Here is a 13,919-nt window from a genome sequence, read left to right as displayed (position 1 = left end):
TTCACTTGGAGAACTACTCCAACCTGTGGTGAAATATCGAATAGTGCGTGTGCTTACGTATGTGTGATTTCTCAGAATAGAGTCCAATTTGACAGTTCATTCAATATAGAAAAGGAGCTTTGGCTACCCACGCTTTAGCTCACATGCTATGTGTTACGAACTAAAACACTGTAAAAAATGTTATTTTGCATAATTATACAGGTGGTCATGTCGTTACTTTTGTCTCCACATTATATATATATATGTAAAAGAACATATTATACTGTCATATATATATATTTTACAGAAACTAACTAATTAAGAAGACCATCAAAAACAAATTCCAACTTAAATAATTAAATATGTTAGCGTCAACGTATTTTAAGAGAGAGTTTGGGACGGTTAGCCGAAGGAGAACGTGTCTTTGAGGGATTTATGATAGGGTCATAGGGTGTACGTCTGCCTGTGGCTGGTTGAAGGTGAATGAGATTAAACAGTCCCGTTGGCAACTGATGGTTGATGGCTACGTTTGGCCTCCCAGCTATCGGGTGTTGTGTGACTGTTTGGAAGAAGAGCGAGTGTTTAAAGAAGGCAAGCGGCCCGACATCGTATTGCTAAAGAATGGGAATAGTGTTCCTAAAGGATCTGGCCACGGAGGGGGGAAGGCTATGCCCTTTAGTAACAGGACTGTGATGAACCCCACGGCACTTACCCCAGAACCGTCGTCTAAGGAACATATTTCTTATTCTTCGTATTTTTCTCACAAATAAATTTCAATACAATTTCTTACAAATTTATCCAAACAAATTGAATCAGAGGACCATATCTAAATTTTAAAATTGTTTATTATTGTAAACAATAATCTAACGGATTTTTTCCAGTTCTATTTAAAGGATCAGAGCGTTATTTATAGTAAGTCATCTTGCGATTAAATAATTCAAATGTTACGAGTATTAAGAAAATTAACTATATTTTTATAGATATTCTCTAGAAGAATATAGAAAAAATATAGAATTTCGTTTAAAAAATATCAGTGACCTTGAAATCTCGTAAAAAGAATGACTGGGAAAAATTCTTTCCATGGTTAAATTACATTGTGTAATAATAAACAGGACAAGTATGTAGGTGCTCTCATTTAACTTGTTTATATATTATAATTATTATGTTGATTTATTATTACTATTTACATAAAATTATGTTTACAGAAAATAATTAAGGGGTTACATTACTTTGAAACTTTACAAAGATTGCAAGTTAAAGTAAGTTATTATACAACTATTACAACATATAACAAATATTGTTTCTTAGTACCATGATTTTTTTAGTTATATACATTAATATATATACATTAAGAAGTTTTTATAGTTTAATAGTTCAAATCGTTAGAAAATTGTACTGTTTAATAGCTTAATACATTAAAAAATTTTAAACTTTAATATCTCAACGGCTGATACGTAGAGTATAGTTATTATTTATGTAAGTAGTATATTTAATTATACTAATACATAAAATTCAAAATTTTATAATCTCAACAAAGTCTTTACTGACCTAGCTGTATGTACTTTGCATTTTGCATTGTTTTATTGTATTCCTTTCTTCTGTGTTATTGTGTCAAATATATTTATAATACAATTTTAAAGTTAATATCAGACTGTGAATTTTTATTCGAATATAAAATTTTCAAGAAACTTAATAAAGGAATGAAACTTAAATAACCGTATGTCTTATTTTCTAAATATTGCAACTTCATTTATATCCTTCATATTTTCTATATTTTGGCATAAATGAATGAAATTCGCAATGTAGTTATTAATTACTACTCTTACATAATATAACCTCCCTACTCCATTTTAATTGTAATTCCGAAAACTCGTAGCGTTGCAATCTGCTTTGAGACTTCGCCGGTAATATTGGCGGTGACACTAAATTGCTAATCGGGTGCTAGCACCCCAAAAATCAGGGACAGAAAAATACATAGGATGTTAGGTCTATTATTACCTAGTCGGTGACAGTATTACCCACAGAGACGTAGCTGCCTGATGAACGCAGGATGGAGCCTTTCTATGATTTCGAAATTGGGACGCAGCTTAGAAAATTTCCCCTTCTACTGCACATACTACTATATCAGCGTGTACGTGATACAGCGTGAGTGTACAACTTCACGTGTACGTGAACTTGACGCTTTGCGACTGATTTCGGGCGTTTGCGGAGAGTAGAGAGAGTGCGAATATGAGTCTTACTCACTCTCTCTTGAAACGCCATATTCAACTGTTGAAATCCCTGCAAGCGGCACGAGCCACGCGCGATGTTTCCGATTGCTGGGATATTTTCAGTGATTCAATATAGCACTGAATCGTGTCAATGTAGTGGTATTTATCAAACGACACATGTTATTTGTATGTGTATAACTTTTACACGTATTACATTCTAAATACCGCTACATTCATATTATTCATTGTTGCCCACATCGATGCGATCTATACAACGATAATTACACAATACATTTTTAAAATTTTGAAATAACTAAACAATACATGTCTTAAAATTTTGTATTTAAAAAATAAAACTCCTGATATTTTGGTGCCCACCTCTGTAACCGTCGCTATGACCTCGGTCAAGGTTCCTGCCGCCGTTCTTCCACTTGTATTATGTGAGCTCTTTCTCTATAATATTGAAAATAAACACAATTATTTATCTACAATATTGAAAATAAATATGATAATTCAATTTTTTGTGACTTATAAGAGAAATATGATTAGTTAGCGTGAAATCGCCTATACATCTACGTACCTCTTTTACATACTTCAGTAACTCCTGTCGTAGCGATACGGCTCACCTGTATCTAGTATTGCCCTCCTTATTTCATATCTTGGTCTGCTCGCAAGTCTTGAAGGGCATTGTTCCCACCAGCAACTAGGCTGAGCCACTAAAAGCTCTAAAGTAGTTAATAAAAATACAATCCATCTTTGATTCGTAACAATGTACTTGTATGTCATGAGTTTCATGGTATCATTATACACCTGTAGATCGATGGAGATCTGTTTAAAAAATAGACCGCAAAATTGTGATCTTGACCAGTTTTTCCAAAGTCAAATTTTTTTTATTGTATTGTATTCTACTAATCGAGAAGATAGAAAATGTCAAAGGAATTCAACTGTTCTATTGAAAAATGATATTGAAATTCCAATAAATTTTGAACTCAGTTTGAGTTCTCAGACACCCTGTACTTACAGAAACCAGAACATTACAGTCCGATGCTATCAAATCTGTGTTAAAAATTTATGCACAGCGAAAACGATTTCTAATGAATTTATCTTCGATGAAAAATGTACACGATTCTTATATGTATGTGACTATACTTATCTCCTTGATATGTTGCAAAGTGTTACCTCTGCCTTCGTTTCATGTGGCAGGATTGGTACTCTTTCAGTATTTCAAGAGCGAGAGAGTAGGGGTCACTTTACATTCGCGTTCTCTTTTGACTTTCCGAAGCTGTCCGAAGTAGCCCGAAGCGCCGAGCTCGTGTGCACTCGACTCCTAAGGTAGTGTGTGTAGTGGAGAGGGAAATTTTCAGTAACTCGCATCGCCAATTTAGGTATCACAGATTCCGATTCCACATCGGCAGCCTTTCAAATTAGGCGCCGCCTGGTTCGCAAAAGCCTAACTAAATTTGTCGCATTTTTTGCTCTGTTTTATCGATAGTCCAATCAAAAGCAATACTATGGTATGGTTTTACGCCCTGACACTTTTCGTCCTTAGATAAGAACATTTTGAACTGGGAAAGGGTTCATTCGATGGAAAAAAGTACAAGGCAGCGCAGTCAACTCGCGATTTCGTTCAAAACACTCTAAATTACATAAAAATGCTTAAATTTCTATAGCTGTCAATGATAGATTTCTATACTTTATAACACTCATATTACTAAATATCAGCAGAATTTCGTTATTTCGCGAGTTGACTGTGCTGCATTGAACTTTTTTCTTTCAAATGAACCCATTCCCAGCTTAAAATCATCTCATATAAGGACGAAAAGTGTCAGTATGTAAACCTCTGTTTTTACTTAATATTGTCGGTAATGTCGCCACTCTGACATATCTGATCGTACCGCCGCGCCGTAAGCCTGTACACAAGTAAGGAGAACAACTCTTATTCTTTGCGGAGGCCTGCATAAGATAAATAATATCATTAGTATCGTAAATTATTGAAGACATTATTGATTGTTTACAACCGATACTAAAGAAACGTTGATTAAATAATGACGAAATTTTGATTTTTAAGATTCAAACGTTGAGGATTGGTAATCAGTCGCGCCAGGTACCCCTCGCATAATGTATGGTTGCTCCTGCGCCTTTACGTGGTGAACATCCCGACATTCAATTCTAGAAGAAGATAATCTTGAAAATAGAACGTTAAAAGTGGCACTTTTTTGGATCGCATCACGAGATCTCAGCAACAGATGCGCCGATTTTGATGGGACTAGGCTTAATCGAAAGATCGTACAAAAATTATATTGAGATAATACCATTGAATATTAGATCTGAGCGATGAGATACAATGATATACATGCTTAAAGTTTTTCATACGCAAAGCTCCAAACAATGTACACGGTAATCTTGGCGTCGTGGTACTACTATGCCGCTTGATATAAAGCTTTGATATAAAGAATCGTGAACTGTTTATTCTATCCTGCTCCAACAGATAGCTAAGAGATCTAAGAATAAATGTTAAACTTGTACCGCAATATGGCACATGTTCTTATCAATTAAAAGCTAAGGCAGCAGTCATTTTCAAACGAAACCTCGAGGAAATAGATATATAATACAATTACATTTCAAGTACTTTATTTTAGGATTGAATGTATTAATTTATTTATAATAATAAATAAGTATACATTAAACTTTGTTCTACTGGAGACAAAGTAACTATTACTACATGCTAAAATAATAAGCAAATACTTCCCCCTTTAGAGTTATGTTATCTTTTCAAGTATCATTAAATTTGTTTTTTTTTCTATGGACTAAGGAAAATATTTGTCTAAAACTATTTCAATATTAATTTTTCAGGAAAAACCTCATAAGTGTTCCCAGTGCTCCAAATCATTTCCAACGCCTGGAGATCTTAAAAGTCACATGTATGTACATAATGGACTTTGGCCGTTTCGGTGCCACGTATGTAGCCGTGGTTTCAGTAAGCCGACCAATCTCAAGAATCATATGATGTTACATCTTGGTAGATATCCAAATAAGAAAATTGTCAAATCGATTTCGGATTATTGATAATTTCAGAAATTTTTCGGAACTGTAGATCGTTTATTGAAATAAAAAAAATATTTTCCATTTTACATACACACACAAATAAACCCGGACGTATTATATTAAACAATTATTTAACAAAATCATTTGAATAAATATAGTCATTATTTATTCTATTACTTCGAAAAGTGTGAGTCAAGTTGAAACTTAGTAGACATAGTATTCCTCGAATTAAAGATCGTCGAACGTCTCCGACCGTAGTATTTTATTCAAAAATAGTATTTTTTTATTGGCTTTTTACTGATCGAATCTTGGAACGCAGAACGTAAGTCGAGAATGAAGAAAGTTGTAATGACATGTTTAAAGCACCCAATAACAGAACAGCTATAAGAACTAAAGTCAGAATAGGCAATGTACATTTATAGGTAGATCATGCAAACTTGAAGTTCCTGACTATCCTTATCCGCAGAAATGATGACAAGCGTTCGTCACTGTGGCCAAATGTTTATTTAGTCATAGTTTTAAAGATATTAAAGATTATGTTTCTTTCCAGTACTAAGAAGGCGTTCCATAGTTTAATCTATTACCCATCAAATGTTCGTGGTCATGAGAATCCTTGGCGAGCACAAATCATTTAAACATAGGTGAGAGAGGATAATGACCTCTCCATTTTTCTAGCTTCTGACTCCGTAAACTCGAGAAAACACTTAAGTTTGCATGGTATACTTATACTTGAATGCATCTCATGCAGTTAGTCTATTGTTCGAATTTCCTAATGATCTTCGATATTCATATGTTTCTGTACATTAACCGTTTCACATTAACTAATTGTCTTAAAACCCGTCTTGATTTTTTGTACAGTTAAAAATTATTACGGTAAAACATCAATTTTCTGAATTAATCCAAAGATAAACGCATTCAAATAAACAGCATTTCGTTTAATCGACATTTGAATAACTGGTATTTCGGTTAACTGACCTTTAAATAATTGCCGTTTTACTGTATACATATAACGTTTATATGAGTATTACTTTGTTTCAGTAAGTATTAAAAAAGAATACAATACGTGATTTTGTAACTGAGTGGAACACACGTATATTGTCAGTACAGAATCAAAACAGTACCAAATTCGACAGATGTTACCAATTCTTTATGTAATATTGTTAAAAATGATCCAAATTATGTCGTATTTGCCATTATTTTCTCTAAGACGTGCTAGAAATTCATTCTACAAGTTAACAAATAGAACTCGCATGTTTATGATATTTTGTTGATACACATGCATCTTGACAGATTTACTACTGTGCGTTTTTAAAAAAGAGGATCCCTGGGTAAGAAATTTACATTAAGTGTTTATTTCGAAGGCTATTATGATGGGTCCAGATTATTCTCCTGTTTTCGAGCAAGATAGTTCTTAAGCCTACCTGGACCTGTTCTAAAATGCATGCCTTCTTCTCGCGCAAACTGGAGAGGAAAAAAAAGAAAAGAAAACCAATAGTGTGACGAATCCAGGAATGGGCTTAACATCGCTTTCTTCATTTCGTATTCTGGGCTGCTTGCAAGTGTCAAAAGTGCCTGTTCAGGATTTTAAAATACAGTTAATGACACGAACGGGACTTGCGAGCACGAGAGTATTATCTCAACCGGAGGCTAGATCTAAATTACTGAACGTTATAAAGTAATCAATATCACATGGTTGTTGCGTTCAAAATAAATTAGTTATCACTATTGTGAAAATAAGAAAAGGGAAAATTACTTTACTTTGTATTATTTGCAATAATCACTCTCACCCTCTGTCCCTCTTTTTTTCTTTATATTCACACATTTCTTATTTTTGCAATAGATTAAAAAAATTATTTGAGTGTAAAAAACATTTTAGACACTTTTTAACCATGTCTTCAATAAAGATACCGAAAACCTTTACATGATTAAAGAACGCAAATCAGTGTATACATGACATATTCCTTTTATGTACACATACATCCTGTTATGGAGAGATCTCAGTTACGTAAAACTTGGATTGCTACTCTGATTCCTGAACGCAATAATGCAGAACCGGTCCGAAAAGAATCCTCAAGACATAGTATCGTTTATCGTGCCGTCAAATAAATAAACACAATCCTCCCGTACTACAAATACTATGAAAGTACAGATAATATACGTGAAAGACCCAACCATCTGCCGAGTGACAAAGGCGAAGCACTCTAGAGTAAAGGGAGCTTAAAGGGACTCACTACTCTACACCACTTGCGTGGTGCTCATGGTGTTCGAATCTGTACTCGCTTATGGAAGACATGTGCTCAAGAGCGGATTCAGACACTTTTATGAGCGGCTGTGCTCGAGAGAAGACGAATAAATAATCTGTACCCACCATTAGATTATGTAACAGATCAGGTTTCTCTTCCTATCCTTAAGAATAAGTGAGTCTCTATCACTGAATCGATAAAGCAGATTCCTTCATCTGTAGGATAATGCTAAATCACTGATCTCTACATAACACTGGATGCGGCATGGTCACCGATTGCCGCGCTATGGTTGTCCCCCATTGGAAGAGTAGCCATAACACCTAAAATTGACAATTTGTGTCCATTTTTTGCAAGAAATTTAAATCAATCAAAATTTGTTTAAACAAATTTATGTAACATATTCAGATTTCGAAAATTTCGATTCGAAAAAGAATGTTGTGCTTCAGTTCACGGCATGAATAATCATAATTTTGCAAATACCAAAAACAAGGTTTATAATTACAACAAATATGAGGAAACATTCAATTCACTACCATGTGTATAGCTTGACCTATGTAGTCACTAAGTTGGACACAAATCTGGAATTTCGAATGTCATGGTTGTTCAGTCCTAAGGACTTTGTTGAAAGTATACCAATTTTTAGACGTATAAGAGCATTGTAAAACCCGTAACCATCAGACCGATACCTCCAGTGATGTTAGGATTTGGACAATTTTTTAGTTAAGCACAACATCTGTTTTGGCTTAGAACCGAAGTTTAGCCCTAGCAATTATTTTCTAAACGATCACCTTTCGACTCTGCGTTGCATTTATGACCGCCCCCAATAAACGCAGGACACCGCGCGTTCCTTACCGTTAGGTCAGGGTTTTTCCACCGATCGCGAATTCCCTGACCACCATTTTTAGCTGCGGAAAATGTAAGCAGCCCCGCACCAATAGAAATTAGTAAAGCTCCTGATTGCTCGACCGATGCCAACAAGAATCGGTATACAGGGTGTCCCAAACTAAGTGCGGGAGCCGGAAATGGGAGATTCCTGGGCTGATTCTAAACAACATTTTTCTTTGCAAAAATATCCTCCGAAGCTTTGTTGACGAGTTATTAACGAAAAACCCCGACCAATCAGAGAGCGCGAATAGCGAGCGCTCGGCCGACCAGCGACAGGGCACAAGCTACGCGGAGCGTCTGCTATTCACCGTGCTCGAGGCTTGTACAAGAAACTCAAAATGTAAACGTCAATGCTTAATTTCTCCTAAACTATTGGATGAAAAATTATGAAAAAAATTAAGACCATGTTAACTATTGAGACATATATTATAGAATTTTTTCAGATTTTTAAATTAATTATGCAAGTTGTAAAAAATCAAAAACAAGAAGAACGAATTTTAAAATGCTGATTTAGTAAAGTAATGGCATAATAAAAAAAAATAAAAAGCAATGTTTTCGTAGTTCCTACGAATTATACGTTATTTTACTGTGTTGATTTTTATTTTTTTAATTATGACGGACCAAGGTAAAACATGTTTAAATAAATTGAGACTAATAATATGACTCTAGTAATACGAGTAATTACTATCGGTAAAACTCACTCATTCGGAGAGGAATTTACCTGCTGCTTGAACACTTGCTCCATTAGGTCGTTGTGCCGATCCCGATCATTGGGGGATGATGCCCAGGTTGCGCTGATCGCAGGTATCCAAGACCACAAGAAGACACTTCGCATTTACAACACTTCGCGGTCACTAACACTGATCACTTCACTAAACGAGCACTTGACCTTTTAATGACCGACAACCGATTACTTTGAAACGTTCTGCGGCATTCCGTAAATAAAAACAAGATGTTACACACTTCGGCGGCGAAATTACGATCGATACTGACGATTTTTTCCGAAGTCTCTTTCCTCGTACCCTCGCATCCCTCCAACGCGACTTCTAGAGGTGCAGCTTCGTGGAAATACTCGAATTTGATTTGTTAAGTGACACCAGCGAGGTTGGGTCTTCCTCTGTTCCTTTTTCCAGTGGAGGTGGTAGCCTCTTCTTCAGATCGAAAAGGTCGCAAACAAATTCATGGTGGAAAGCAAAGACATATCGGATTAGTGTAGGAGACCGTTGCGAGTGTCTCGTAGAACACGACCCTTGCGGCCTTCGGTCTTGGGTACAGATGGCTCCTTCGAAATTGCAGGGCAATACCTGTGATCATAAACGCCCACATCTGTGAGACACTCGTAATGGTCTCCTACACTAATCTGGTATGTCCTTGCTTTCCCCCATGAATTTGTTTGCGACTTTTTCGACCTGAAGAAGAAGCTACCACTTCCACTAAAAAAAGGAACCGAGGAAGACCCAACCTCGTTGGTGTCACCTAACAAATTAAATTCGAGTATTTCCACGATGCTACAGCCTGAGAGGTCGTACTGGAGGGATATGAGGACACCAGGAAAGAGACTTCGGAAAAACTCGGTAGTATCGATCGTAATTCCACCGCCGAACTGTGCAACATCTTGTTTTTATTTACGGAATATCACGGCATTGCAGACGTTGCGCCGCAAAACGGTCCAAAATAATCCAGGACCGTGAGGTTTTTAATTCGGTGCGTTCCGCGGTTGTTGTTCGTAAGAGGACAAGTACTCGTGTGGTGAAGTGATCAGTGTTAGTGACCGTAGAGTGTCATAAATGCAAGGTGGCTTCGTGCGGTGTAGTATACCTGCGATCAACAGACCCTGTGCTGTACGCTACCTGTACGTGCATCATCCCCCAACGACCGGGTTCGGCATAGTGACACAGTGGAGCAAGTGTTCAAGCAGCAGGCGAATTCCTCTCCAAATGGGTGAGTTTACTCACGGTGATTGCATGTCTACTTACTCACCATCTAGTAAACGGTACACTCGAATCACGGAGCCGTATTATTAACCTTAGTTTACTTAAACATTTTTTGCTTTGGTCCATTATAATTAACAAAATAGAAACCGATGTTTCCATACTTTTTACCGATTGCAACAGCTAATACATCCAATTTTCGTCCGTTCCTTATAAAATAAGTATTTATGTATAATTTTCAATGTTTAGATACACAGTAAAATAATGTACTATTTTTATTGTATTATTGTTTACTATAACGCATCAAGTTAAAAAATGTGAAAAAAATGTTATACAATGGTATTAGTGATATTTATGTAGTGAATTAATATGTTAATAAATCCGGTTTTCGTACAATATTAAATCAATATTTTTAGCCTCTTTTTCATCGTTTTTTATTTTTTATAACGTTGATAATTAATTTAAAAATCTGAAAAAGTTCCACAATATGTGTCACGATACTCAACGTGTACCTGATTTTTTTCATAATTTTCCATTTAATAGTGTAAGAGAAATTGGGCAATAACGTAGAGATATTGAGTTTCTTCTACACGGCTCGAGCACAGTGAAAGCAAACGCTACACGTAGCTTGTACACTGCTACTGATCGGCCGGGTGCCCGCTATCCGCGCTCTCTGATTCGGCGATGGTTTTCGTTAATAACTCGTTAACAAAGGTTCAGAGAACATTTGTGCAAAGTGAAATGTTGTTTAAAATCACCCCAGGAATCTCCTCTTAACGGCTCCGCCACCTTATGTCGAACACCTTGTGTAAAGCGTACTGAATAGGGCTTATATCATGTCTCGTGGAAGAAGCATGGATAACAAATCAGACAATTAGCAACAGCTCAGGTCATGTACTTTGACAACCAGGGATCTTCTTTAGAAAATTGGAGAACAATTACTAACTTATTCCGGCTTTCGCCTTTATGGTTCTACTGTTTCTGTGCGTCATGTACTTAGGAACCACTAATCCGAACGCTTTATTGGTTAAGCATATGTTGCACGACATTTAATCGGAAGGATTTGCTTTTTTAACAATTGTTAATTCACAACCTTCGATCCGAGAAACACAGTCTCTAACAAATGATTGAGTTACTATAGCAGCATATGGATAGAATTTCTTAATAGTAACATAAATATGGATATTGTACAATATTGTATCTGTATATTTCGAAGAAATTCAAACAAACAATACACGCATTTACATAATGTGTTATTACAAATGTTTACATGTGCATGTGCATTTTAGGTATATGACCAAAAATTTACGAAAAATTATTTGTGCGCAAATGTACAATATAAATATACTGTGTATTTCATTATGAGATCCTTCATTATATATTAAGAATATTGAATATTTATATTCACATTTTGCAATTATTTGAATTCATAATTATAATCTATGCATGTTTGGCTCTCTGTACGAAAGAAACATGACTTTTTAAGTTTTGATTCATGTTATTTACAGTTATATGTCATTATAATGGTTTTATTAAATCCAAGAAAGACATATTCAAGAAAAATTTTATTTTACACTTATTATAGTAACTTTGTTAAATTTCTGGCACACATATATTATCTTAGAATATTTAAGGGATAAAAGTAATTTCTGTTTCTTTAGCTTATCATGCGACTACATTCATTGTGACATATAGTTTTATCTCCAAGAGTGATCGATTATTTTTTGAATTGGGCAATCTATTCAGCATTTTTTTTCTAAAGCTTTTAGTTTAGATATAACTCAAGTTGATCACTGTCATGGAGCTTATGATTATAATTTACCCTCTCCTTTATGGTCAGTCCCTCAAACTAACCACATCAATTACAATACAAGAAGTGAAAATAAGAATGAAGTCTCTCGGCGATAACATGGTACAGTGCCTGACAGTTGAAAGACTGCCTGAAACTGAAAGATTAACTTTTGCACTAAATATTTAACGTTTTGTACGTAACTAAATTTTATACGTTATGCTAAAAATTCAAAACCACCTTCAGGACTGTATACAACATTTAAAGTGAGAGTTCGATGCATTCTACTAAAAAGTATAGATTCAAAGTTTTTCATTACATAACATTTTCAAAAAGAAGAAGTGTATTTCACTACTTCATCTGGTTACTTGCGAGGAATATCACTCGAGATACTATGCCATTTTTAATAGAATATGTTTTGTGATGTGGTTCGATGAAGTCCAAACCAAGGAGTCGAGACCGGAGTTGTGTCCGGAATTTTTGACCGGTTATAACCTCTTAACGACCAGTAATTGTAATGAAAGATAACCGAAGTACTGATCGTAAAAGCGTGAGCGGTTAAATAGTTGACCGAAAAAGCTAACCGATTGAATTTGGTTCAGGAGTCTGTGATCGCTTAGTAAGAGACCGATTCCGAGAGGTTTTGAAAAGTTACGAGAGAAACAGTCACGGTCAAGACTTGGGCCTTGAGTCGACCCTTAAGGAGGCCCTATGCGAGGCGATTAGACATACTCTTTGTCTCATGTGAAAAAAAGATCCAGAGTATGTCCTGTCGTTTCATGTGAGACCGTGAGACTTAGGGTAGGTCTCACAAGACCTTGTCTCGAGGCATGTCTCGAGGCAAATCTCATCGTGCAGGGCCTACGTTACAATCAACACAGCTGGGTTAGGCCGCCCACGCTCAAGCTCGATACCCAAAAACAACGGGGCGCTATAAAAAACACAGGAAAGATGAAGTCGAACAAATCAAGTTCTTTATTTGCTGTCGGATTTTCACGCAAGTAACATCAATCAATCTTTTGTGTTCTCTCGATAAAAATGGTATTGAATACGATACGACTCCGGTTATTTATTCTAGAAAGGTTTGAAGTACGCCGAGTAAGACCTTCCCTTTAACAAATCAAGTTTTATGTATCTTTGTTATAAATAATCGGAATCGTGTCGTGTTTGGTACCATTTTCATCGAGAGTACACATGGGATCGGTTGGTGTTATTTGCATGAAAATTTGAAAGCAAATAAGAAATCTGTCTTTCTACATTTCTTAATTCCTATTTCTATTCTTGTCTATTGTGGGTGTAGAGTTCGAGTTCGAAGATTTTCATTATTTGTTTACTCAACGGCATAGGAAGTATGAACTGATGAGGATGTATATACAGAGTGTAGATGTATACGTTTCAATATTTTAAGGGGTGGTGGGAGACCTCAAATAGGTCACAAAATGTCACATAACATAGTGTCCGATTTGCTTCCATTTTGCAGTAATAATGCTATAAAGTTAGCATATCTATGCGGTAAACTACGAGTCGGAAGATTTTGTAATTTTGCAAATATATTAAGAAGCAATAGAAGACAAAAGCCTTAATACATTTTCTTATATCTCTTACGGTTTAATTTTTATAAACCTTTGAAGATCAAAAACGCTTGTGGAAAAGAACGTAGGTAACACATACAAATATAGTGTAACCACTGTAACCTAAAAGACTGCCGACAGTCAGTTGCTCAGGATTGACCCAGTGATCGACAAAGCAAGGACCGTTTACGATACGAATCCAATTGAAGGACTTGTGTCTATGAGGGTCTTAACACATGTTCGGGACCTTTCGAAACAAGCATAAC

The 13,919-nt window shown here is 35.7% G+C and overlaps 1 protein-coding gene across 1 annotated transcript in view; it reads left to right on the top strand.

Moving 5' to 3' along the window:
* The window catches only part of LOC143187503 (uncharacterized), a 124,532-nt gene extending 119,112 nt beyond the window's left edge, over positions 1-5,420 (top strand). Inside the window, exon 6 of the mRNA XM_076391716.1 lies at positions 5,043-5,420. Within this exon, the coding sequence (XP_076247831.1) occupies positions 5,043-5,255 (213 nt within the window). The 3' untranslated portion in view covers positions 5,256-5,420. The remainder of the gene's footprint in view (positions 1-5,042) is intronic.
* The last annotated feature ends 8,499 nt before the right edge of the window (positions 5,421-13,919 follow it).

The sequence above is a fragment of the Calliopsis andreniformis genome, unplaced genomic scaffold, assembly GCF_051401765.1.
Source record: "Calliopsis andreniformis isolate RMS-2024a unplaced genomic scaffold, iyCalAndr_principal scaffold0048, whole genome shotgun sequence".
Classification (NCBI taxonomy): Eukaryota; Metazoa; Arthropoda; class Insecta; order Hymenoptera; family Andrenidae; genus Calliopsis; species Calliopsis andreniformis.
The sequence above is the reverse complement of the archived record's forward strand: the minus strand, read 5'-3'. Positions and strand labels throughout refer to the sequence as shown.